The sequence below is a fragment of the Zonotrichia albicollis genome, chromosome 1 (assembly GCF_047830755.1).
Source record: "Zonotrichia albicollis isolate bZonAlb1 chromosome 1, bZonAlb1.hap1, whole genome shotgun sequence".
NCBI lineage: Eukaryota > Metazoa > Chordata > Aves > Passeriformes > Passerellidae > Zonotrichia > Zonotrichia albicollis.
The window spans coordinates 14,635,986-14,661,292 of NC_133819.1; the positions used below are offsets into that span (position 1 = coordinate 14,635,986).

At 38.8% G+C, this 25,307-nt stretch overlaps 1 protein-coding gene across 5 annotated transcripts in view; it reads left to right on the plus strand.

The window, feature by feature from the left end:
• Positions 1-25,307, plus strand: part of EPC1 (enhancer of polycomb homolog 1) — a 64,302-nt gene that overhangs the window by 37,159 nt on the left and 1,836 nt on the right. For 2 of the 5 annotated variants that reach the window (XM_005480371.4, XM_074528713.1), the window contains 13 exons: positions 4,008-4,167; positions 6,138-6,283; positions 6,369-6,575; positions 6,943-7,091; positions 8,402-8,558; positions 9,871-10,044; positions 10,156-10,245; positions 10,331-10,479; positions 11,594-11,946; positions 23,311-23,429; positions 23,511-23,597; positions 24,243-24,384; positions 24,502-24,868. In XM_005480371.4, the coding sequence (XP_005480428.1) occupies positions 4,068-4,167; positions 6,138-6,283; positions 6,369-6,575; positions 6,943-7,091; positions 8,402-8,558; positions 9,871-10,044; positions 10,156-10,245; positions 10,331-10,479; positions 11,594-11,946; positions 23,311-23,429; positions 23,511-23,597; positions 24,243-24,384; positions 24,502-24,868 (2,240 nt within the window). In that variant the 5' untranslated portion in view covers positions 4,008-4,067. Of the gene's footprint in view, positions 1-4,007; positions 4,168-6,137; positions 6,284-6,368; positions 6,576-6,942; positions 7,092-8,401; positions 8,559-9,870; positions 10,045-10,155; positions 10,246-10,330; positions 10,480-11,593; positions 11,947-17,129; positions 17,214-23,310; positions 23,430-23,478; positions 23,598-24,242; positions 24,385-24,501; positions 24,869-25,307 lie in introns of those variants that run through there. The other 3 variants (XM_074528999.1, XM_074528784.1, XM_074528924.1) reach the window with 3 other exon arrangements.

A 25,307-nucleotide genomic window follows, 5' to 3' on the forward strand; every position in this document is an offset into this window, starting at 1 on the left:
AAATAGATGGACAAAATGAAAACATTGATGAATTTCCTAGGTGATCTGTCTTTAAATGCCAGCTGATGTTTTCAGGAGTGACTGGGACTACAGTATCTACATACAAATCTTCCTGTAACATGAAGAGCAACCAGAATGTTTGATTAGGATTTGAATTCAAAATCATTCTGACAAATTAATGAAACCACTGTATTTTCAAATGGAAACCTATGGATTCAAATGAATGAGGTGTTTCATCTTGGTGGGAGTAATCAGCTGTGCAATCACAGTGGAGAATGAAGAATAAAAACTGTAAGCTGTAGTGTGTTAGTTAATAGTAGATATTTAGCATCCTTTCTTGTTAAAAATTACTGCTTTTGAAGTAAACAATTGTACCTGATTTATATGTATTACCGCCATGGTTTAGCATGGTTTGATTTTTAGTTAAAGAGAAAATCCATTGGTTACAGAAGTGATTCTCTGTGAGGACTGCTAACAGCTTCCTCCAAACTCAACAAAACCAGTCAGCTGGCTAGTTTTAAACCACTTAAGAAAGCTGAACGTGCCTCTGTGAAATCACACTTAAAAATGAACGAACCAGGAGAAATTCTCCTGCTTCTTGGCCTTTGAGCAGGTAACTGGGTGCTGACTCAGCTCGGTAATGCAGCATGGCTCAGCTGAGATTCTGCTGCTGCTGAGCTCTAACCAGGCCAGCCCTGCTCAGGATGGCCAGGCCGTGCTGCCCGTGCCCCAGGAAAGCCCCTGGCTGGGAGCAGAGGGCCCTGCAGCCTGTGCAGAGCAGCCCCACGGCTGGAGCTGAGCACAGCAGGACCACAAAAGAGCCCTGCAGCCCGCTGCCCAGCAGAGATCGTGTGGCTGTGCACAGGCCCAGGCAAGATACCAGCTCTGTCAGTGCATGGATGGAACTTGCAGACATCAGCCCTCTCGCAAGTGAGAGAAACGGAAAGGGTGAAGACATGTAAAGAAAACAACGTGGAGACACTGAGGCCAGTAGAGGAAGAGTCACATCCCATATGGGAAGACAATGAGGAGATGCCTTAGTCTGAAATTCTCTTGTAAGGCTATGGTAAAGATATAAAGAGTCGATACATCAGACTCTTTTTCTTTTTCCCTGTGACTCCTGGAATGCCCTGGAGGGATGTGGCATTCTAACCACAGCCATGGTTAGAGACATCAGTGTTGAAGCAAGCAGATGCTGAAGTAGCTGTGATCCAATGAGAAGCTTGAACATAGAGAAATGAGAGAGATGAGAAACCTTGCCCCAGGGATAGAATCACAGAATATTCTGAGCTGGAAGGGACCCACAAGGATCACTGAGTCCAGCTCTTCAGTGAATGGTCCATATGGGGATGGATCCCACAACCTTGGCACTGCCAGCACGCTGCTCTACCCAACTGAGCTAGTGTCACCTTTGTTGAAAACCTCTGTTACCAGAAATAATAGAAGAGGACTTCTGTTTCTATAATAGAATAGCTCATCCTTAAAGTTGAAGCCCATAAGCTGAGATGACCCATGGTAGTAGTGATGGGAATTCTACCAAACAGTGGGAGGAACTTCACAATTGTGGGTCTCTGGGTGGCTGCTATTCATGAAAATTAAAACCATGAGAGAACTGTTTGTTGTGTAAAAGTCTCCATGGCATGGCAGGAGAGACTCCTCTCCCTAAGTGAACTAAAGAAAGATTATTTTAGAAGTGGTAAACTGACTGAAAATACCAGATCTTGAATCTTTGTTGTCAGTGGTAAAGGAAGGAAGACTTGGGGGCAGAAGTGTTCTGAAGGTTTATCCTGATTCTTATTATTCTTTTAGTTTTGTTAATTAAGTTTTCTTTATACTCTTTATACAAAGTTTTGAGCTTGCTTTTGCCCATCTCCTAATTCTTATCTCACAGCAGAAAATGAGTAAATAATGGTAGTGAGTGCCCTAGTGTTGGGCCAGCACTCAACCCACCTCAGTTACCAGGAGTGAGAGATGTGCTGAGCCACCAGCTGAGTTACTGAAGTTGGGGGCAAAGTCTTGTGGGTTTGTTCAAATAAGTGAAAATTTAAATGCATGGAAGTGTAAGGAGAAGTTGCCCTCTCCTAGTTCCTTCTGTTTAGTGGAGTGTCTTTTGAGGAGAATTCATATGAACAATTAACAAGCAAGTTAACTTTTTTCAGTGGGGAAAATTTCATCCAGTTGCTTTCTGTAATATGTGGCACTGCAAAGACTCTCTGCTCACATACTGATTGTTTTTGTAATTGGGATGAAAGGCAAAACCATGATTTGTGCTTTTGTTTTAAAGAATACTGTTAAGATTTCTTTAAATACAGGTAACTTCAACCTGTTAGTACAGAACTATAGGCTACTGGTACTTACAAGTTGTGTCCATGTCAGAAGTGGATCAGAGAAATTCGAATCTGAATTTAGTGTATGACATCCTTTTCTTCTCTGAAATAAAGCAGTTTTTTGGTGTTATGAACACAAGCTGGGGTAAATATACCATGAACCATTAATATAAAACCAGTAAGCATTTGCTTAACTAAAGGAACATTGGCTATTATCTATTTGATGCAGAATCCTGCTGCCTATATGAAGATAAAGCTTAGTTCGCTGTTAGGCAACAGGTTGTAGCTGTGTAATCCTGAAGCATTGTTACAGTTTACAAAATATTGAGGTGTCTGACAGCAGTAATTCAGTAAAAGGTAGAAAATAAGCTAGTTTGTCCACAGCCAGGAGGGAATGCTGCCACACCTCCTAGATGATACGTGTGTCTGGTCTTAGCAAATGCTGCAGGTCAGAAGCAGTGCAGTGAGTTCTGCTTGCAGCTCTGCTGTGCCTTGTTCTCATGATTAGTCTCTTTCCATGAAGAAGCTTTTTATCCAGGGGACAGATGTGGAATAATGTCTGCAGCTTGTGTGAAGATAGGCTCAATTCCTGTGAATTCTTTTAGCAGAATTACATGTTAGAACACAGTTGAATTTCAGACTGTGTCAGCCTTGCAGTTTACAATAAAACCTATTTTTATAATCTTCTTGATTATTTATCTTTTTCTGAAGTTTAGACAGAAGATCTTAGTTTGCCCTTCATGTACCGAAGTACTTAAATTGAAGTCAGACAGCCAAAGATACAGTAAGATCATATGGATAAACATCATACATTCAATGTTGAAACCAACTATCACTGCTGCCCTTTTGCTGCAGTTCCTGCTTTTGAGTATTTCAGTGTTTCGAGTATTTCTCAGCATCTCGCTGAGAGATGTGTTGGCATAAGTGTTGTAGCACTGGTTTACTGAGCACCTGGGGAGGAACAGAATGGAAACTTAAGGAAACCAGCACTGCTAATAAGGAAAAACTACCTTGTTGTATTGTTGGTAAGCCACTTAAAGACATGCACACATCTGTGTGGTTTCTGTTAGTATGAACCCTGCTGATAGTACTCATTGTCTTGACAGAACTATAGGGAGAATGGATTCCATTTTTACTGTTTTTTGATGGATTAGGAAAAGGAAAGGGAGGATAATGGGAAGCATTGCAATAAATGAGAACATCTTCAGGAGTCATTCACTGGGTAGAAATCGTTGCTGTTTATTGGCAATGATGGCAAAGCCTCCTCTGTGGTTTTCTGACATACTGGCAATAAATGGCCAAGGCAACTACAGAATAGTACTGGAGTCAATGTCTGTCTGCAACTACTTGTTATACTCTGTATGTCTAATCGTATTAAGCGTTATGTTATACTTGTTATACTCTGTATGTCTAACAGCCTTAAGCGTCTCTCTGAAGCGCGGGTTCGCGTGGCTCGGTGTGCCGGAGCGCCGGCCCGGGGCAGTTGGGAAGCTGCGGGGCGGGAGGGGTGTGCGGGGCGACAGCGCCACCTGCCGGGGAACTCCGGCCCGGGCAGCGTCCGCTCTTCAGCTCAGGGCTGTGCAGAGAGAGCGTTTGCAGAGAAATGCACTTCCTTCAACTTGAGCGAGGCTGAGTTCTGGAAATGTTTCCTCAGGTTTTCCTTTCACTTTTGTTTTACAGGAACATCATTTGCAGCGGGCCATCTCAGCACAACAAGTCTATGGAGAGAAGAGGGATAACATGGTTATACCGGTTCCAGAAGCAGAAAGTAATATTGCATACTATGAGTCTATATATCCTGGAGAATTTAAAATGCCAAAGCAGCTGATTCACATACAGCGTAAGTAAAGTCATTCATTTATTGAAATTTGCATGGGGTCTGCTCTCTCTGGGCAGCAGCTGACAGAAGGAGAGGATACAGTCTTAAGCTGTGCCAAGGGAAATATAGGTTGGATATTAGAAAAAAGTTTTTTACAGAACAAGTGATAAAGTAGTAGAATTGTCTGCCCAGGGAGGTGGTGGAGTCACCACCCCTGGACGTGTTCAAAAAAAGATTGGCTGTGGTACTGGTGCCATGTTTAGTTGAGGTGTTAGGGCTTGGGTTGGACTCGGTCTTGAAGGTCTCTTCCAACGTTGTGATTCTGTGAGAATTTATTTTGCTAGTAGTTAAGACATTATTCATAAATGTCTGAGCTCCCATCAAGACTGAGTTCTGAGAATTTATTTTTCAAGATGTTGAAAAAATTCTAGTTGATAAAGAAGTGTGTTTAATTCTTGTTCAGTAGTAACAGTTTGGAGGGAAATTTAGATTAGTTAGCAAGTGCAGACACAAATCATCTTAAAGAGGAAAATACATAATGCATACCTAAGAAACAGAATACCTGTTCCTGAAGCATCACCAGGATAAAATGGCTGTAGAGTGGATTGGGGAGCCAACCAGAAATGACAATAGCAGTAGAAGTATTTGCCTATGCCTGGTGCAAGTATTCTACATCTGAAAGCAGATGGGGTTTGCTTTCACTGATGACTTGCAAATTTGTTGTGGTCTTGTTTTTGTTGGAAGATAGCAGCTATTTGCTATGGATATGACCCTTCATGTGAGCACCACATTCCTTCAGATACCTTTGGAAAAAAAATATGAAAAATACAGTCTGTTGCAGAAATCTGTTGTATGGTGTAATAAACAGAATTGGAAAAGTAGTATCTGTGCTATGTAAACATTAACTTGGGTTAAGTGCTAGACTTGTATGTCATTCCAAGCCTCAGTAATGGCTTAAAATATTTGAATTGTACAGTAGTGTGGCTTGGAAGGGACCTTTAAAGGTCACCTAGGTCCAAACTCCCTGCCATGAGGGGAGTTCAACTTGATCAAGTTGCTCAGAGCTGGCCTAACTGTGAATGCTTCCAGGTATGGGCATCCACCAGTTTTCAGGCAACCTTTCTAGTGTTTCACCACCCTCATTGTAAAAAAGTTCTTTCTTCCTACTAGCAGTCTTCCATGCTGATATTAAGATTGTACTTTTCATTCTTATTTTCCTTAGCTATCTGTTCTAATAGCTGGAATTGTCAATTTTAAGCTGCACTGTATTCTACCTATTTGTTTATTAAAAGTGGATATGTGTTTTCACATGTGCAGTTGGAAAGAAGTTTGTGTCTCTTACCAGCCATGAGTACACAAATTTGAATGAGGCATGGGAACTAGGGAGTCGCGTTTCAAGTGCAGTGATGCATTTTGGTAGGATACCATTGCAAACAGTTGTTGGCATTCTGCAAGGCATTACTTGTATTTGGAGATACTTTGCCACCTAGGGTAGATCATGCTGGGCTAGTGTAGTCTGACTCATCTACATCACCAAAATCACTGGTGAGGATATGTTAAGATCATTGTAATACAGGCTGCACATGCTTTGCTAGGAGTGCCTTTGATGTGTGTTTGGGCTGAAATCTCAACTGCTGATTGTACAGTACATAAAACTCCAGAATGCTTGGCAGCATTGAAGATTTTAATGAATCTAAAAATGTCTTACTGAAGCAGTGAGGCAGTAAGCTGTTAGTTGGTTTGACCACTAATAAGTTTTCATTGGTTAACAAAACTATAACAAGTTGATGTGAACTTTTATGCCTAATTTTTAACAGGGTAGTTTTTTTCCAAGGAAAAAACCTCAATGCTTACATCCATGTGGAAGTAACATTATTACAACATTCAAACAAATAATTTTGGTTTTCTCTTGAGAAGTGTGTGCTGTGGGCACTATTAGAACAATTCATTTTTGTAGTAAAACTAACTTTAACTTTTATTGTATCATTTAGCTTTTAGTTTGGATGCTGAGCAGCCAGATTATGACATGGATTCGGAAGATGAGATCTTTGTGAATAAGTTGAAGAAAAGAATGGACATCTCTCCTTTGCAATTTGAGGAGATGATAGACAGACTAGAAAAGGGCAGCGGTCAGCAGGTACAACGGTACTTTGAATAAAGAATTTGAAATACACGCTCTATGTATTACTGTGTCAAAGTGACATGCTGGGTTTTACATTTAGCCAGTCAGCCTGCAAGAGGCCAAGCTGTTGCTGAAGGAAGATGACGAATTGATCAGAGAAGTATACGAGTACTGGATTAAAAAGAGGAAAAATTGTCGAGGTCCTTCACTTATTCCAGCTGTGAAGCAGGAAAAACGAGATGGCTCCAGCACAAATGACCCTTACGTTGCTTTTAGAAGACGAACGGAAAAGATGCAGACACGAAAAGTATGTGTATCAGTACCTCCCTCAGCTTTTCTTTATTTTCATTCTCCCTCTTTCCAGAAGTTGCTTATTTCAATAAAAGATTTACAACATAATAAAAAATTGAATGTTCTGTTTTTAATTTGCTAGGGCAAAAAACATAAAATGGCTTTAGTTGCACTATTGAATGAAAGTTTATATTCACTTTTTCACTAAATTTACTGTTAAATACTTAGGGTGGTAGCAGGCTGTGTATCATTGATAACCTGCACGTGCTTCTCCTTGGTTTAGCATGTGACTTCTTTAATATACCTAAATATTTATAACTTACTTTAATTCAGATTATTTAACTTGAATGATGTGGGGAAACACATGTTTTGTGTATCTGCAGAATCGGAAAAATGATGAAGCTTCTTATGAGAAGATGCTGAAGCTGCGTCGAGATCTGAGTCGTGCAGTCACCATCCTGGAGATGATAAAAAGGAGGGAAAAAAGCAAGAGAGAGTTGCTGCATTTAACACTGGAAATTATGGAAAAGAGGTAATGTTAATTGAAAATTTGCTGCAGAAAGCTTTGGAAACTACTTTATATTTGGGTGTATTTGAATATTTGAACAGTGGGAGATTTTCAAAATAAGTTCAGACTCTGTTTCACATTTACAGGATAGCGTATTCATGTTTGCCTGTGGAGAAAAAATAAAACATTAGGAAGTTGCTTATTAAAGAGAGGGGTATTATCATATTAAGCTACATTGTTTTATTATATGCGTAGATACTTTCAAACTTAGGTATCTACTCTGTATATTATACCAGAAGAGAGATCATAGTTTCAAAATCATTTGAAATTGTGTATTAAGTATGTAGATTATGGAAATCCCAGCTATTTTAAGGCCAGTTTCAATCAATACCATTCTTCTTCGATTTAATGATCTCTGTTCTTTGCGAAAAAAGCTTGATCTAGTATCCTCTTGAGGAAAACAGGCATTTCATGCAGCATTAAATGTGAGAGTCATCTCCAGCTAGTGCTTCTTTTGCCATCCTATTGATTGTCTCTGTGGTGGGCCAAATGCTCTGCCAAGTGTCGCTTTCCCAGTTGACGGAGGATCGCAGTTGTAGTGTGGAGTTGTCCTTTAGGTTGATACTTAGGCTAGAGAAGTCTACTCAGATTCTGAGTGTCCATGCTTGAAAGCAAGTGTTTCAAGTGAGTACCTTAAAACTGAAGAAGTGACTTCTTAGTCTGGGTTTTTAGGGAGACAAGGTAAATTGGCTCTGCCAGGGCACTTCTTTTAAGCCCTGAGCATTTTCAGCAGAAACAGAGCAGAGAGAAATCAGGAGGATTTTTCCAGTTGCTTTTTAAAGGAAATAAGCTATTGAATAGAGCAAAGACTCAAATCCTTCCCTTGGAGTAGAGAACTGTATTTCAACTCAGCATTTCTCACAAGACTTGAAATGTAATGTTTCATGGATCTGCTTATTGAAAGTACTCTGTAACACAAAAGGAGGATTCATGAATAAGGCGTTCTGTTTCACTGTTGAAACTTCTTGAGTGATAAATTCTTTACATGGTACCAGTCCCCAAGGAAAGGGGTGGGTAACCCTCTCCTTTTCTTTACAGAATTACCTTTTGGAGATGCTTTACAGAGTAGTTGTCCTTTTTTTATCTGTCAGCATTATTCACTGCAGTGAATTTGCTGTGTTATTCATCTCCTTCTCTGGAATAATACTTTTTGCACTTATTGCTGATATACTGGACATTCCTTTTACACCAAGTTGCAAGTATTAATTTGGTTTTCTCAATTTTTTACCAGATGGATATTGTACTCCAACAAATAAAATTTATTCTGATTTCAGGTATAATTTGGGTGACTACAGTGGAGAGATCATGTCTGAAGTCATGGCACAGCGGCAGCCGCTGAAACCCACCTATGCTATTCCCATTATTCCTGTGACTAACAGCAGTTCTTACAAACACCAAGAAGCTATGGAACTGAAAGAATATAAAGTCAAAGTAAGTCATGTCAATAACAGAGTTACTGTTTGTGCTGTAAAGTGTACAAAATGCACCATTTTTGGATTGGAGGAGGGAGGAAGCTTTTTGGAACTGGCAATAGGGAAGCAAAGCTGCAAGTGAAATAAAATGGCTTTGTTCTGTTGAAGTTTTAGGGATAACACATTACCAGCATTCCTCAACATAGAAATAAAGGAAGTACAGACAAACTACAGATGAAAGGACACATGCAATTGTGTTCTTATTCATGAAGATGGAAACATACTACTGTCCATAAAGCTGGGATGTCTTGAACAAAACTGTATTTATTATAATTAGGCATTGTATGAAGATAGAACTAATGATGTGAATACCATGTATTGTTCTAAGCTATATAGTTAATTTAATACAGAGGGTTAGGGTTTGTTTTGTTCTGAAATATGATCTGTTGATAATTCTCCCCCTGCTGTATATCTTTGGTTTAATATTTAAGTAAAGTATCAAATAATCTTATTTGATTTAGACGGCTGACAAGTACTTTTCTCCCTGCAGGCTTTAATTTTGTGTCATACAAACCATAGCTACAGTGCGAACAGCTGAGCATGTTAAATAGGTCAGGTGACACAGGATAAAGGCTGAGGTATAATTTGAATTTTAAACCAAGGCAACTTGTAACTAAAGAATATTCAGAGGCTGTTCTGAATTTCACAAGGTGGCTTTAATCAGTGAATTCTTCCACTGGTAGTAAAGCATTGTCCTTGTGATTGCTGGTGTGTACTTGCTTATCAGTGATTTTGGATCAGTGCAGTGTCTCACAGCTTGGAAACTTGGGAAATACTCTTGAATTTGACTCTGCATAGTATGGGCAAATGTGTTTAATTTTTAGAGATTTTTGCAATCTTATAAGTATCTTTGAGAAGTCTTTGAAAATTTTTGAGAAGTTTTTTGCCTTCAGAGCATTGCTTAGTACTTAGTAATACCCTGACGCCACATAAATGGCTACCAATTAAAAATACTAGGGAATAAAAAAGGTGCCCCATAGAGATCATGATACATATTTTGGTCTCCTCCAAAGTAGTACTGTTACCATAACTGCTAGTGAGTTACCTACCACAGATTGAGCAAACAGTGCTTGATTCCACGTTGTCCGTTCAGTGTTTCAGTTACTGGAAATGAAATTCAGACACTCTGAAATGACTGCATGTTTTATTGGGAACGTGGTAGAGAGATGAGTTCATGTCATTAGCTTGCTTACACAGGAGTTTAGTAAACTCCTGTTTTAATATAATTTTCTTCTGTGTGTAATTTTACACTGCTTTCATTTTCCTTGCAGCAAGATAAACCTGATGTTATTAGACCCAAAAGAAAGTATGAGAAGAAGCCAAAAGTCTTACCTTCGTCCGCTGCTGCTCCTCAACAGACAAGTCCTGCTGCACTGCCAGTCTTTAATGCTAAAGATCTGAATCAGTATGATTTTCCTAGCTCAGATGATGAACCTCTTTCCCAGGTAGGACGTCTAGTGTTTTGTGCTGCTCTTTGGGAAAGAGCAGAAGTAAAACTCAGCAATTTTCTAATATCTGTCCTCATACACCACTCTCACCTCATCCTCTCTCCAAAGGTTTTGTCTGGTTCTTCGGAGGCTGAGGAAGAAAATGATCCCGATGGTCCTTTCGCCTTCCGTAGGAAAGCAGGCTGTCAGTACTATGCTGTAAGTAGAATTTCCTTGTGCATTGCAAGACAGAGTGTCACTGTGTGAAAAAATCTTGTGTTTAATTGTTTAAAATTCTTTTAAGCCTCATTTAGACCAACCTGGCAACTGGCCGTGGAGTAGCCCCAAGGAGGGAAGATTAGGAGATGTGCGTTACAGATACTGCTTAACCACCCTCACTGTCCCCCAGAGGTGTATTGGGTTTGCACGGAGACGGGTTGGCCGTGGTGGAAGGTAAGTGCTGTGTAGTTGTTGCTGATTTTAAAAAGAAAATTAAATCAGTTAAGATGCAAAGAAGAAAAAGTCTAAAAAAACCCCAAAAAATAACAATTAGAGACATCACAGAGAGATTAGCTTGCTAATCTCTCAATTTTTGTTTTGCACTAGTGGAAGCTATTTTAGTAATGTTTTATAAATAGTTCTTGGGATTTTCTGTTGCTTTCATCCCATTTTTGGCATGAAAATGCGTGTATATCTTCAGTTGTGATTGATTTGTTTTTAAATTGTTTGCATAGCTATCCTCAAATAGTAGCATTTCAAGATAACAAAAACTGTATTTTGCAAAAAATGCTTTGCAGAGTTTAGACAGTATTGGATTATTTTGAGAGAGATGCTTAGAAATTATAATAACTGTTAAATTTCAAACATTGTGAAAAATACCAAATAATTACCTATTTCAGGCATTTTGCTTTTAACAAACTTTACTGAAAACAATTTATAAATGGTTGAGTGTGTAAGTATGTGATGTCTTTAAGAAAATAGTGCATTTGTATTAAATTTTTATTAAAAGTAAGCATGTGATTTGCACTTCAAATTTATGCTTAGCACCTCTCCACATATTATTAGTAAGCCAGCTTGGCCAATCAGCAAAGTTGGAATGAGATCTGATGGCTCTTACTGGGTGATTTCCAAGGGGATTTTGATGTTAATGTGTAACATCCCTACTGTTTTGGGATGGTTGTAGGTATGGTTAGTAAATATGAGAGTAAGGCTTTGGAAATGAGGTTACATTATGACACATATTAATCACTTTTTATTTAAGCAGTGTTACTCTCTAGGTCTTTTTATTTTAGTTCTGTCTTGTTGAAATGTCCTTAATAAAAATGTGATGTTGTACTTCAGCTCTTCTTCAGAAGCTAGAATATACCTAAATAAATACCTAAATACTTACTGTGAAATAATAGGTGGTCATGCATTGTGTCAGGGGAGTGTGTATGTGTGTGTGGGCTTGTTCTAGAATACTTTATTCTAGCTTTTACCCTTTAATCATCCACAAGCACACGTGTCAAACCAATGACTTCCTTGGTGTTTCCTTGCCGCAGTTTAATTGTGCTTTGTTCGGTTTCAGGGTGCTACTGGACAGAGCGCATTCGGACTACGATAGTGCATTTCATCACCTGGATTTGGAAAGCTTTTCCTCATCCCAACACTCTTCAATCAGTCAATTTGCCAATACCTCAGAAACAAATACCTCGGACAAATCTTTCTCAAAAGACCTCAGTCAGATACTAGTCAATATCAAATCATGTAGATGGCGGCATTTTAGGCCTCGGACACCATCCCTACATGACAGTGACAATGATGAACTCTCCTGTAGGAAATTATACAGGGGTTTAAATCGAACAGGCACAGCACAACCCGGGACCCAGACATGCAGTACCTCTATACAAAGTAAAAGTAGCAGTGGTTCAGCACATATTGGTATGTCTGTTTTAACAAACTTGCTTCTAGAAGTTTTAAACTTACATCAGAAAATCCAGAATATCATTAGGTTGTCCATATTTTACATTGTGGTCTATTTTGATGGTTACAGCCTATCTTTAAGTGTGACTCTTTTTGCTACGTTGAATTTATTTGCATCTTTTGCTAACAGTAGTGTACTGCATCTGAGATTTATACAAATGCTACAATGGTATGTAATTACAATTGTTGAAACATAAAAGTTGAAACAACAGTATTGTGTAGGGTTTAAGTTCACTGAATATTTGGATTTTTTGAAATTAAAAATACATGAATTGAAATGTTAATATAAATACTATGCACCAAATTTTTTCTAGTACAATGTTAATGTAAATATTATGTACCAAATTTTTTCTGGCCGTGATGGGAAATGTTTAGGTAAAATGTTTGCATTTAGAGTCCCAGCATGCTATGAATTCTTACTTGAACTTAAATGAACTTTAATGCCATTTCCCAGCCAAGAAGTATCTAGCCCACCCTCACTGCTACATCTGCTTATGCTTAGCAAAACTCCTGGACTAATCACCTCTACATCTTGTCAGCAAGTGGCAGATTATATCTTATAGAACATAATTACAGATTTGAGGATCTGACTCTGAAAAAATGTGATGTGTTAGTGGTTTTTAATTGGAACACTATTGGATAGCATCACTCTTGCTTCTTCTCACTGGAAGAGGGGTATTTACGTGGTTAGAATGGAACTTTGCAACTCATCAAAATTCATGAGTTACTGTAAATGTCATCTTTTTATAGAAGGGTAAAGTGACGTCATTTTTTTATATAAAACAATCTTAGAAGTTCACCATGGTTTTGTAAGGAGTATCTAGAATCATATTTTCCTTGCCATATTAAATTATGGCTTTGGAAATCAATCAGAAAACCTGGATAATGTAGGAGTGTGGTGAGCAGAGATGCATATACCTAATAAACTAAGTAAGTTGTGGGTTGTTTTGGTGATTTGCTTTTAAGACTGTTGCACTGGTTATCAGATAACTTTAATCTTCTGTATACCACTATATTATATACTTTCCCTCCTGTATCATGTTTTGAGGCTTTTTCTTGAAAATTCTTTCTCCTTGCATTTGTGGAGTTAGTGAGCAGCAGTTGTTTGCTGGTTTATTTCATGCCTCCTTTCCATGCTGTGCTAGAAGTAGGTCCTTGCCCCCATGCTCCTTTCTTCTTTCATGATTCTTCTTGCTGGAAATGTATCAGGGCTAAAACTGATGGTTCTTATGGTTTGGGATCTTAGTGTGGCTTTTGGTGTTTAAATTCTGTTCTTTCACTGGCTTGAATCAGTAAAACAAGTCCAGAAGTCAGGGCATTCTCTGCCTGGTGGTCAGGCTGAACTGTGATAAATGGTAGCCAGATGAGGAGAGGGAAAACAAAAATAATGTGTGTTGGACAGACTGTAAATACACTGCAAAGTATTCATGGACAGTGCTTTACATTTGGAAGTCATGTAGACTTGAAAAATCAGCTGATGGAGTTTAAAGTTCATGTCTGTGTGTGTCTGTAGAAATAAACACGCACACATCCTTTTAGAGTGTTTTTTCCATGAAATAGATGGTAAGGATATTTATCTACATCATTTAGGAATTAAATGGAATTATTTATATTGATGAATCCCAGAGAAGGTTTTAATTGTGTGATTGCATATTGAAGCCTGTGGGAAAGAAATACATGCTAGTGTACGTACCTGGTATAATACATTCATTTGTGCTTGTTCAGGTGTAAATGTTTGTAAGGAGCACAATTTGCTTCATCTTGGTACCAGTGTGGTTTTAGTGGTTTGTTTTTCTGTTTTCTAAAAGGATGCTGTGAGGTACATTGTCTGTACAGATCACAGGCATGTTCAAATGTCTCAGGTCTGAGTCTGACTTCTTCAGAGCTGCCTGTCAGGGGGCTGCAGCTGCTGAGTTCTGTGATTGTTCTTTCTGTAGCCAGTCCTGTAAAGAACCTCAGGTACCTAACAGCCCTGCTGACGTTTTTGTAGTGGTTACTGTTGCAGCTGAACAACCCTGTAGGGTTTCCCTGTTGCTTTTTCTTAGTTGGTTTTGAAGCTGGGAGTTTGTGGGTGTGGATGTTTTAGTTTTGTTTCTCTTTGCCTTTTAGGTTTTTGAGGTGGCAATTGGTCTTTTGTCAGAAAACACCTATTAATACATCTGTATTTTTAAGTCATATTATCCTTTCACTGCTACTGTAAGTTGTGGTCAAACTGTATTAGTTACTTTTAAGATGTTCATCCTGGGATTCTGTAGGGACCAACAGAGGTGGTCATGTTGCCATGTTTATTATGTGCCATGACATGAGTGGTTTTTGTTTCCTTACTAAGAAAGTCTTGAGCTTTTTCTGCTGTGCGTGATGCAGACATGGAAAATACCTTCCTTGGGTCTGTTATAAGTGGCCAGCAGGGCCATGAGGTTGAGATGGTATCTCAGGTCTTCTGTTAGTGAGAGGATATGTTACAAAAGCTGTGCTGTACCATACCATTCTCTGGTTACAGGGAGCCTTGATTTTCATCCTGAAAATCAGAGAGAGGTTTCCCCAGAGCTGGGCATTTTGTAAATATTTTGAAGTGCCTTTGATCCTGAAGAAATGTAATTTATTCTGATTCTGGCTTTCAGAGTACTCAGTATTAAAGATTTGTGGAAGTTGCTGCATTGAGATTTTGTGTATAAACTGAGAAGGGGTGTCTTGAAATCCCTTACAGGTTGCCTGAACACTTGTGGTCTGCTGAAGGCTTGACTTGGGCAGCAGGAGCAAGTGGCCAAGTAGCATCACTTGTGTGGAGGGTGGTTCCTTCTGATCTTACTTATGAAAAAGTATCCTTTGCTCTCTTGTGAGAAGAGGTGATTAAAAGGTCTTAGCAGATGTTATTCAGAACACCACTAAAAAGGAAGCAAGAACATTTAAAGCATTATTTTTGTGGATAATTAACTTGTTTAGCAGCAGAATTACTTCAGTAAAGGAGCCTGTATTGCTGGCAGTGTCAGGTTTCTCAGTCATAATCCTCAGAGATGGAGTGTACAGTAGGTATGAGTATTGAGCTGAAGTGTTTGTGTCCCTGGTGATTGATTTGGTTCTGCCAGGCAAATAGCAGTCTTTGACCTCCATCACTTGAGAAACTGCTCTCTGCTGGGGACTTTCTATTAAATATGCTGCATTCACATTTTTCATAAACATAAAGTTAGAGACACTGAAAGCTGCACACTTGTATCATTCCATTTCAGCCTTGTGTTTAGGAGGCAGAGCAGAGATACCTGCCACTAGTGAAATCCTGGAGCACTGGGAGCAGGGAGCAGTCTTGCATTCTGTTCCTTTCTGCCTCCTTCACCCAGAAGCTGGTTCACTTTGAAAGCAGGGTCTGAAAGCTGGCAGGGCTGAGAGGCTGGCAGTTGACTGGAGCTGCTCAACTGAGTTGAGAAGTCACTCTTTGAGAAGAAGCCTTACTACTGAAAACTGTTAGGTTTTGTGTTTGGGATTGTATATATGAAATATACATACTATATATGAAAAGCTGTGGGTGTCCAGAATGCAGTCAAATGCCTTGCATTTTCTTGTAAAATAGACATTTAGGTGATTTGATGCAAATTCTGCTGTGGGAATTCCATAGAAATAACATTTTCCCCAGTAAACTTGCATGCTTTTTTTGGACTTCCTAATCTGCTTTTTAAAAGCAGTTTTGCATGCTTGGGGATCTAGCAGGGTAGTGAGCTGTGCTTCCATTTCCCAAATATGTCATGTTGGCTGATGGATCTGTACTTGTTCAGCCTGAAGAAGAGAACAGAAAGCTTTGGGGTGACCTAGCTGGGACCTTCCAGTATCTGAAAGGAGCCCACAGGAATGATGGAGAGGACTTCTTACAAGAGCATGTAGTGACAGGGCAAGGGGGAATTGATTAAAACTGAAAGAGAGTGGGTTTAGATTAGAAGAAATTCTTAGGAAGAAATGCTTTACTGTGAGGATGGTGAGGCACTGGAACAGGTTGCCCAGAGAAGTTGTGGAAGCCCCATCTTCCCTGGAAGCGTTCAAGGCCAGGTTGGATGGAGCTTTGAACCTGCTCTAGGGGAAGGTGTCCTTCCCCATGGCAGGGGGTTTGGAGCTGGATGCTCTTTAAGATCCCTTCTCACCTGAACCAATCTGATTTTATACTGTTTTTCATGTTGTCATTAAGGTGTTATACCTGATGCCAGGTTTTAGATAGGCTTTTCCCAGAAAGAAACAGGAGGAAGCTTCTCAGTCCTTGTGGCAGTTCCTTGTAGGAAGGACTTGTCCATGGCTTTCATGCCATCACTGGCTGTGTTTAGATGTTTTTATTTAACCCTGGCATCTCTAGTATTCTCAGTAGTGCTCTGTGTCACTACTTTCCCCTTTTTGAAATGCTTCTTTCACATTACAGGATAAACTTGGCAATGAGGAATACTGAAATTTGTAATGGCCACTTCCAATTATCTTTGGAATTTAATAGTCTTGGCCCATCTGTGACTGAGCTGTTGAGATCCTAGTTGAAAAGCAATGGCCTCAATTTATAGCCCATCCTAAACTTAGTTTGAAGGAGTAAATATTAAAAAGCTTCTTTAGTCTGGGAAATGTGACTGCGGATGAGGAAGAGTTGATACTTTTTAAAAACACCTGAACCACTTCCATATGCTTCAAGACTTTGTAGTCTTACTAGATCTTCTCATTCAATTCAGTTGGAGTAAAACTTTGCTCCAAAGTTGAAGATCTCTGGGCTTGTGGAGCTGTTACACTTTGCATCCCATGCAAGGATGATCACATTTGTAACTGCAGTAAACTGTGTGTACCCTAACTAGCATGTGACATTTTGGTGGAAACTCATTTTAAGGACAATGAGCAGACAAATAGGAGTGCATAGGAAGGTTTCTAGCTTTCATTCAATGCTAGTAAAAAATCCTTATTAATTATTTTCTGTCTGTCTTCTGCTACCAAGTAAGGAGTGCATACATAGACATTATATCTAGTTTATAATTTCTCCAGTTCTGATGTTAGGAGTTTCACACTTCAGTTCTGTTGGGCTGAAATCAAAAGCTGTTGTAGTATTAATCAAGGGCATAATGATTCATGTACTCATAGTGTGCAATAATGCCATGTTTAAGTAAAACCCATCTTGAACTTCTTTTCAGAAAGTGAAACATCTTTGAGCCTGGTGCATCAAATACTAAATCACACTGATGGCTCTAAGTCTCTCCAGTCTTCTGAATTCACTGGTGAGAATTTGCTATGCAGTAGAAAATCTTTAACCAGGCAGTGTAAGCCAGATAACGTCTCTCATAAGACAGAGATTTAAAAATGTGATGTTCTGGATTACTTAGCTTTGTGATTGATGTTTGCTTTGCATGCACTTTGGCATTAGTAACCACTAACTGGTGTCTTCTGAGAGCATCACATCCCTGCTGTATGTATTTCCCTTAAGGAGACATTGTAACATGATATATCATCTTTCCACACACTTTACCAGTTCTCTAGTTTATTGAATTTCTGAAAAAGTTTGGAAGCTTTAGTTAAGTGAACTTTGTTCTGATGAAAACTGCCTTTTTAATGGTTTTCACCTCCACTCGAAGGATCACGGAACCTAGTATTCTATAAAGGGATTAGAGAAGTTCTTTGAACCTAATGTAGTCATAATGTTCCAGTTTTTCCACTGAAATGTAATTTCTGCTCTTAAGAACAGATACTTAACTTGTTATGAAACAGCTTTTAAACTACTGTAATTTAAGTATCTAATTCTTAAGATGTTTAGCAGGACTGAAACACTTGTCAAAAGTTTTAATTATGCTGTTTGAGTCTGTTTTAAAATTTTTTGAAACTTTATTAGAGAAGACACAGAACCTAGCTAGGTCATTGTGTTTACTCCTCAAAGCTTGTTCAATTTGCCTGGCAAATCTAGTGAGCATCTTCCATTCCAGAAATGGAAAAGAATGCCAGTAGAGGGACCAGGAGGTTACACATGGATTTTCTGCTTTCTGGGGTATGCTCCCTGGTGTTTTTAGGAAACTGGTTATTGTTGTCAACTTGAGAAGAGTCTGTATTTTCCTTCTTGAGGGAAGCAAAGTAACAAGTGAGTGACCTCCCAGTAAGACTTGCAGCAGTAGTCGGGAGCAGAAGCTGTGGCTGTGGATTGTACAAAGGCCCATCTGTTGATACAGATGGCACAGCCAGCCCCCCACAGACACTCACTTGTCACTGGCTTTGGCCACTTCTGGGAAGAACTTGAGCTTTCAGAGAAGCTGCGTGGAAGCTACAGCATTGTAAGGCTAGGACATGTTAAATGCTGTGGTACAATCAGTGAGCACTGTTAGAATATTTATATTGCAGTGTAAAACTGCTGCAAACTATGGATCTTTGGAAAGTCCATTGACAGTATCACTGTTACTCTGTGCTCTGAAAAGCAATAGCTGCTGAGTATCACCATCCCATAGAATTTGGTTGATATGTAAACAGAATCGTGCAATTTGAAAGTGATATTCAGTGGCTTAGTTCAAGCAAAAAATAGATATGTCATTATCCCAAGGAGTACAGATACTCACAGAAGTGATTATAGAAAAACACATTCATAGTGCAGTGTGAAATAGCTCAGTTTGTAATAAAACAGGATTTGTAACTGTCACTGAGGAGATACTGAGTCATTTATCCTGTCAGTCAGTATCAGTAATGTACAGGGTTTCATTCCTTATGCTCAGAGCTGAAAACTCCTGAAGTTTTTTCTTCCTTCCATTCCTTTTCTGATCTGTAAGCCCAAAAACATTTCCTTGCTGCCAAAGTACAGCACCAATGCAGTTGCAGAATATTTGTGTGTGTGCTGTCCCAAGCTGTTTAATGAAGAGGATAACAGCATAACATCATGTACTGACTTCAAATCTGAAGGTTGTCTCAACTGAGATGTTACCACTTGATATAGTGTGCTGCAAACAAACAAGCATTTGTATAGCTGTGTCTCTTGGTAGAGTTGCTCATCTTCTGGTAACCATCTTGAGATGTGAATAACTTCAGGCAGAGTTGTGCTTAAAGGTTCCTCATGTTTAAGGTTAGAAAAAGAGTTGGACTAGGTTAGCTTAAGAGTCAAGTGACTTGCATAAATTACTGAAAGTGTCTTGGAAATTATGTATGTTTTGTGACAAGATACAGCTGTTGGCTGTGAAAGACAGTTGAGAGATTATGAAATGGTTAAATTCTTTATTTATTGTTTATTAGTAGTGATGGTTGAGATTTCCGCCTTTACCCATCACTGTGTATTGGATGAAACTGGGTGCTTCATCACTGTTTAAATAGGTAAATCCTGCACTATTAAATAGTCATTCATGTGTGATGGAACCATGACCACTGAGGTTGGAGCATGCTGTTTGAGAAGTGCCTGTAAGCACTGCATCCTTGTTTGGGGCTGCTGAAGCAAGAGCCTGTCTTAAGATCTCATATGCCATCTATAAACCTTGTTTTGTTTTATCCCCTTTTTAAACTTCAACCTGTTATGTGGCTTTCTGCTGCTTTGCTAATGTTATTTAAAGCCTTGAAGGTCTCCAGTAACGTCAGGAATCTGTAACTCTGTGTAGTGTATCAGTACTCTCCTGAGTTACCAGAAATATGGTTACTGATTTAAGTGTTCAGAAAAGGTCTGGGCTTGCTGCTTGCCTGCTCATTTTTTTTCCAGGCAGATAAAGAACACTGTATGACAAAAAGACATTTGACATTAATTTTTCCTTCTTCTTCTACATGTGCCATTTTTCTTTTGACACACATGAAAAGAGACAGCTGAAAACCCTTCTCTTTTTTTATAACAAAAATGACAAGAGAGAATAAAGATTTTGGAAGAAGCTTTTTAGGGATACTCACTGGGGTTTTTTTTAGATGAACTGATGTTAGCAAGATGCTGAGTTTGGCACTCATCCAATTGCATCAATGCTACATTTCAGGCAAGCAGAAAGTATTCTCTGCAAGCTGCATAACACATTAATAGCATGGTTTTGTGCAGCAACACATTCTGTTTGAATTGATTCTTTAAAAAAAAGACAGCTGAACTTAGACTTGTTTTTTGAGAAGCTCAGGCTTGTACCTGCAGATGTAGAGGTGCAGTCAGTACACCTGTGACTTTGCTGAGCTGAGCACATGTGATTTCCCCAATTCCAGTCACACTGGGGTGCCACAGGAAATGAATATGTGAGGTTAAATAGGTGAAAGTACTTTCATGTAAAGTACATACAAATGGATTTTTACATTTTCAGAGGCAACTTATATCTCACAATCAGTGTGTTTATTTTTTCAACTGAAATGTAGTGTGGGCTGTAGTCTGAGAGCAGGAGGGGAAGAAACCCGGTGGTAGTGTAAACAAAATACATGATGGCCTTTAACAGAAGAGGAATAAAGTCATGCCATCCTAGTTTGCAGGTCTTCAGAAGAAATTATGATTTGGATAGTTCAGAGTGGTAGCAATGTTCTCATTAAAACCTTCAGTGTAGTGTTTAGCATGAAGAGGGAAGACCTGGCTTATGCAATAGCAATCTATAACCTGTTCTGGTACATTAGCCTCTCTGTCTGTGGAATGGAAAAGGAATATCAAAAAAAGAATATCAATCAGATTATTTTAGGAGGCTGTAGATTGCAGCAGCCCTTTCTGAGCAGTATTGCCTTTTGGATGCAACTGATGGTGAATTTCATCATAAACCCCTGATATTGTTGTAAATAATACTTTGAAATATCTGTTAGAGTTTTGTTTTTGATAAGGGAAGCAGCAAAAGCCTTGCTGAGTGTTTAACCTAGATTGAAAAACCTGAAATTAGTTGTTCTTGAGTGTATTTTCTAGGTACTGTTTTTAAATGGAGGAGGAGCAGTTGGAATATAGATGAGGATGATGGTGGTAGTAGAGTTCTTCTGTCACTTGTTTCCTGTACAACTTTCCAAAGGGGTGAGATGCATACAGCTCTAAGAGTCCCAGGCTGTTAAAAAGAAAATAAATGGTGTACAATTTCAAAAATAAGAGCTTTTCAGAATGTCACTTCTGGAAAAAATAGAGTGCTTCCAGCTATTACTTAGCATAGTCTTTCCTGAACAAACACAGCTCATCTCCATAAGTTTCATTTGCTGCTGTTGCAAAAGAAAGCAGTACTTTGCAGGTGGTTAAACCAACACAGGTGTTTATCTCAGCTCTGTTTTATAGCTAGAATCTTAAGTATGCCTAGGACTGAAAACTGAAATGAGCTACTAATTGCACTTAAATAGGCACAAGTAAGGTGATTATGATGGTGGAAGTTTTAATCATAGTTCAAGAAGGTGGTACAGCATATCCTTTTTTGCCCTTTTCTTCTTTGTCATTCTGTGGGTTGTCTTTGTTTACATCACTTAAGCAATCTATCCCTAAGCAATATATTTACATATAAATACCACAGAATAAAGTACCTTGGTTCATAGAATCTACTGAGTTGGAAGGGACCCAATCCGTATCATCAAGTCCAACTCCTGTCCCTGCACAAGACACCCTGATAAATCCTACCATAAGTAAATAAAAGGAACCTGCAGTGTCACTGGCACTATGTTGGCTAAATGTATGCTGATTCTAAATTTTAGGGTTTCAAAAAACAATATATATCTCTCAGTACCAGAACAGTATATCCATTTTCCTCCCTCTGTTACTGCTGCTCAGCTTTCTGCCTGGTAATCTTTGTGTGCTAAAGCTTTCTTGCTCTAATTTATGTTGGATGGCAGCTTAAAAAAGAATCTAAAGGACTTGTAAATTTAATTTGTTTGGTTTGGGTTTTTTTGGTTTTTTTTACGGACATTTATGAGTGAGGTTGCTACTTTTAAGATATTCTCCTAGGAATAATTTTAAAATATTGAAATGTTACTGAACTGTAGAAGTAATTGTAAGTAATTTGTTGCTTGTGGCAGTATAAATAAGTGCTACATCCTTACTTGCTCAAAGATGTTACTTATGAGAAAAGGTAACGTGAATGTAACAGCTGAGTAAAATTTTATAGCTTCAAGTGTCCAAGTAGGAAACTGCTGGTCATAATTTCAGTGCAGTTTCTAGTACTTACTAGAAGTAGTTTGAACAATATTTGAACACCAGAAAAAGAGAAAAATACACCAGGAAAATGCATGCTCAGCAGTGTGTGCTCTGATGTTTCCAAATATTGCAGCCATTTATATGACTCGTTATTGAAGTTTATACATGAGGTATAATTGTTCTTCAGAATCCTGTTGTGTCCAGAAGCAGGACATTATTATGGTTTTTATATAAATATGTTTTCTTCAGGCAAGCAAGCCTGAAGGAGTAGATTACCAAAAGATTCTTAAAAATTTCAGTTTTTGAACAGGACTTAAGTGTGATAGTAATTTGTTGCCAAGCTGTAGTGAACTTCTCCAAAAACTTGACTTCCAGTGCATTCTTGAAGTATGAGTACTATTTACAGCACATGTTTGGGAACAATCTGAATATAAAATTGAAGGAAAATCTGAAAACTGTATCTTTTGCAGGGGCATTCAAACTCTAACCTTGATTCGGTTTGTAAATTGAAAATTGAGACTTCATTTTGTTTAGGAAAAGTAAACTAAAACAAAAAATGACTAACTGCAGTGCAAGCAATGATTCTGCTGCACCATAGTCATCCCTTGTCAATCTGTACGAATTATGCTTTGTCAGTTTTATACCTGTGGGTTAAATGGATAAAATTCTGCCTGACTTGTGATGCACTGAGTCACCTTTCAAAGATTTTAGAGAAAAGGATATAGTTTTGTGAAATTTGGTATTGATGGAGTTACTTGTACATGTGCAGCTACAAACAAAAAAGGTACTGTACAGCAGTAGCCTGCCCAGTTGTTGGCATGCCCAACTTGATGTTTTCAATTGAAACATAAATCTTAGTTGTAGGCCCTTGCTGCCTTCAGAATGCTGTCAGTGAGGGGCATAGTTGCCAAGTTTGGCATATAAACCTATGTCACTAATAATGCTGATACTGTAGTTTCACAAGGTGAAAACAGTGGTGCCATTTCTACCTAATCATTCTTTCTAATCTCTTCTTAAAGAGTTTTTGGTGGAGCTGTTTGCATTTTGTTTCCTTTCTCCCTCTCCCTTTTTAGTATCATGAGCTAAACTCAGTTAAAGCCTATATACTAAACAAACAAAAAGAGAGGCTGTTTGGACAAAAATTTCTAGGAAGATGTCAGCCTTTTTGACATAAAGGTGCATTAAGGCTCTTAGGAACTTGTTGTGGTAGTTTTTGGGGGTGGGGGTTTAGGTTTGTAAAGTAGATGTATTTATATACACAACTCCTACATATTTTGATACAGTATTTTCTCGTTTTATATTTTGTTCAGCATTTACAGCCGAACAATACCAGCAACATCAACAGCAACTGGCACTAATGCAGAAACAGCAGCTTGCACAAATTCATCAACAGCAAGCAAATAGTAATTCCTCTGCCAACACATCACAGGTGAGGGATTTGTCTGTGCTATGATTTATCCCTCATTGTTTCCCACCAGGGTTCATCTCTAATTGTCAACTGTTGCCATAGAACCTTGAAACTAACCAACAGGAAAGTGGCTTTCGCCTGAATCTACATCATAGCCATTCTGTAAAGTGTTTAGAAGGGACACTGCAGGTGAGTGTGGCAGGCATTGCCTCTGCTCCCTCTTAACAAAAAAAAAAAAGATGGATCAGTCAATTAATGAGATTTTCAAAGCCTTAGAAATATGAATTGCAGAAATCTCCAGCCATGTCATCATCCTCTTGTCATTGGGGGATTTTCAGAGCAGAATTTTAGTTAATTAAAGCTAACTCATACATATGTCCTCCATACAGCTGTGAAAGTGTCTAATACTCGTAAATAGGTAGGGAGATTACAGTGGTGATGTACACATGAAAAGGTTCAGAAGTTGTTTGCAATCTGAACCTCCAAGTTCCTGAATTGAGTTTGGAGTTTCATGAAAACAGGTTGATCTGTGAAGCAGTGTTACACAGAACTTTGGAAATCAGCTTCTTAGTGTTTTGGATAGTTGTGGGAATATCATCGTGGTTGTTTTAACAGAGCTGAAAGTGCATGGTAATAGGAAAAAATCACAGTTGAGACTTTAGCCAGCTTTGCCAAATGCTGATGATTTGATCTGAGAGAATGACTGGTCCACAGTTCTGGTTTATTGGTGTATTGATGTTTGTTTGACTAGGTTTTGTGTAGCTTTAAAATGGGGAGAGTACTGACAGTTTAGAATCGTCAATCACATACATTTGCCACCATTTTTCTTTTTAGGGTTTTGTTTCCAAGACACTGGATTCTGTTAGTGCTCAATTTGCTGCTTCAGCTTTGGTTACATCAGAACAGCTGATGGGATTCAAAATGAAGGATGATGTGGTGCTTGGAATTGGGGTGAATGGCATTCTTCAGGCCTCAGGTATGCAACTGTTTGACAGAATTTGATTGCATGTTGATTTTTGCAGTGAAGACATGTCTGTTTGGAGTTGGGTGTTTTCTGAAAAATGACCTTACCGATATTTTTTTTCTGTTGCAGGAGTGTACAAGGGCTTACACCTCAGTAGTACTACACCTACAGCACTTGTCCATACAAGTTCATCGTCAACAGCAGGTTCAGCCTTGTTACAGCCTTCAAATATAACGCAGACTTCAAGTTCCCACAGTGCACTGAGTCACCAAGTAACTGCTGCCAATTCTGCAACAACTCAGGTTCTGATTGGGAACAACATTCGATTAACTGTACCCTCCTCAGTTGCCACTGTAAACTCTATCACCACGCTCAATGCACGGCATATACCTAGGACTTTAAGTGCTGTTCCATCATCTGCCTTAAAGCTGGCTGCAGCAACAAATTGTCAGGTGCCCAAGGTTCCAGCTTCATCCTCTGTGGATGCAGTACCAAGGTAGGGGTTTTAGATATGTTTATGTTTTCCCAGTATTAGATATCTGGCTTTAAATTAATGTGCATAGTGGTGGCCAAAAAGGGATACTTGGGGAGGAATCCAAGAATAGACAGACTTTTGCACTGGTAAGTTTTTCAGGCTGTTCTGCCAGTCACCAGCTGAAAAATTAGGTTTAGCTCAAAAGAGAAATTGATGATGTTACAGTACTGTGGCAAATAAAAAATCTCCACTGTTGAGTTCAGCTGTTGGTTTTTATGTTCTGTGTGAAGGCTGAACTACTGTAAAGTGAAATACGAGTCTGTCCTTCTAAAGTAAGCCTGCCAGGAATGAGCATAGGATAGAATTGGTCCAGCTGTGTTCAAGGATGTTCCTGTGATTTGAACACTGCAGAAAACTTCAGATGATGTAGTCTATTTTTTATACCTCAAAATATGAGAAG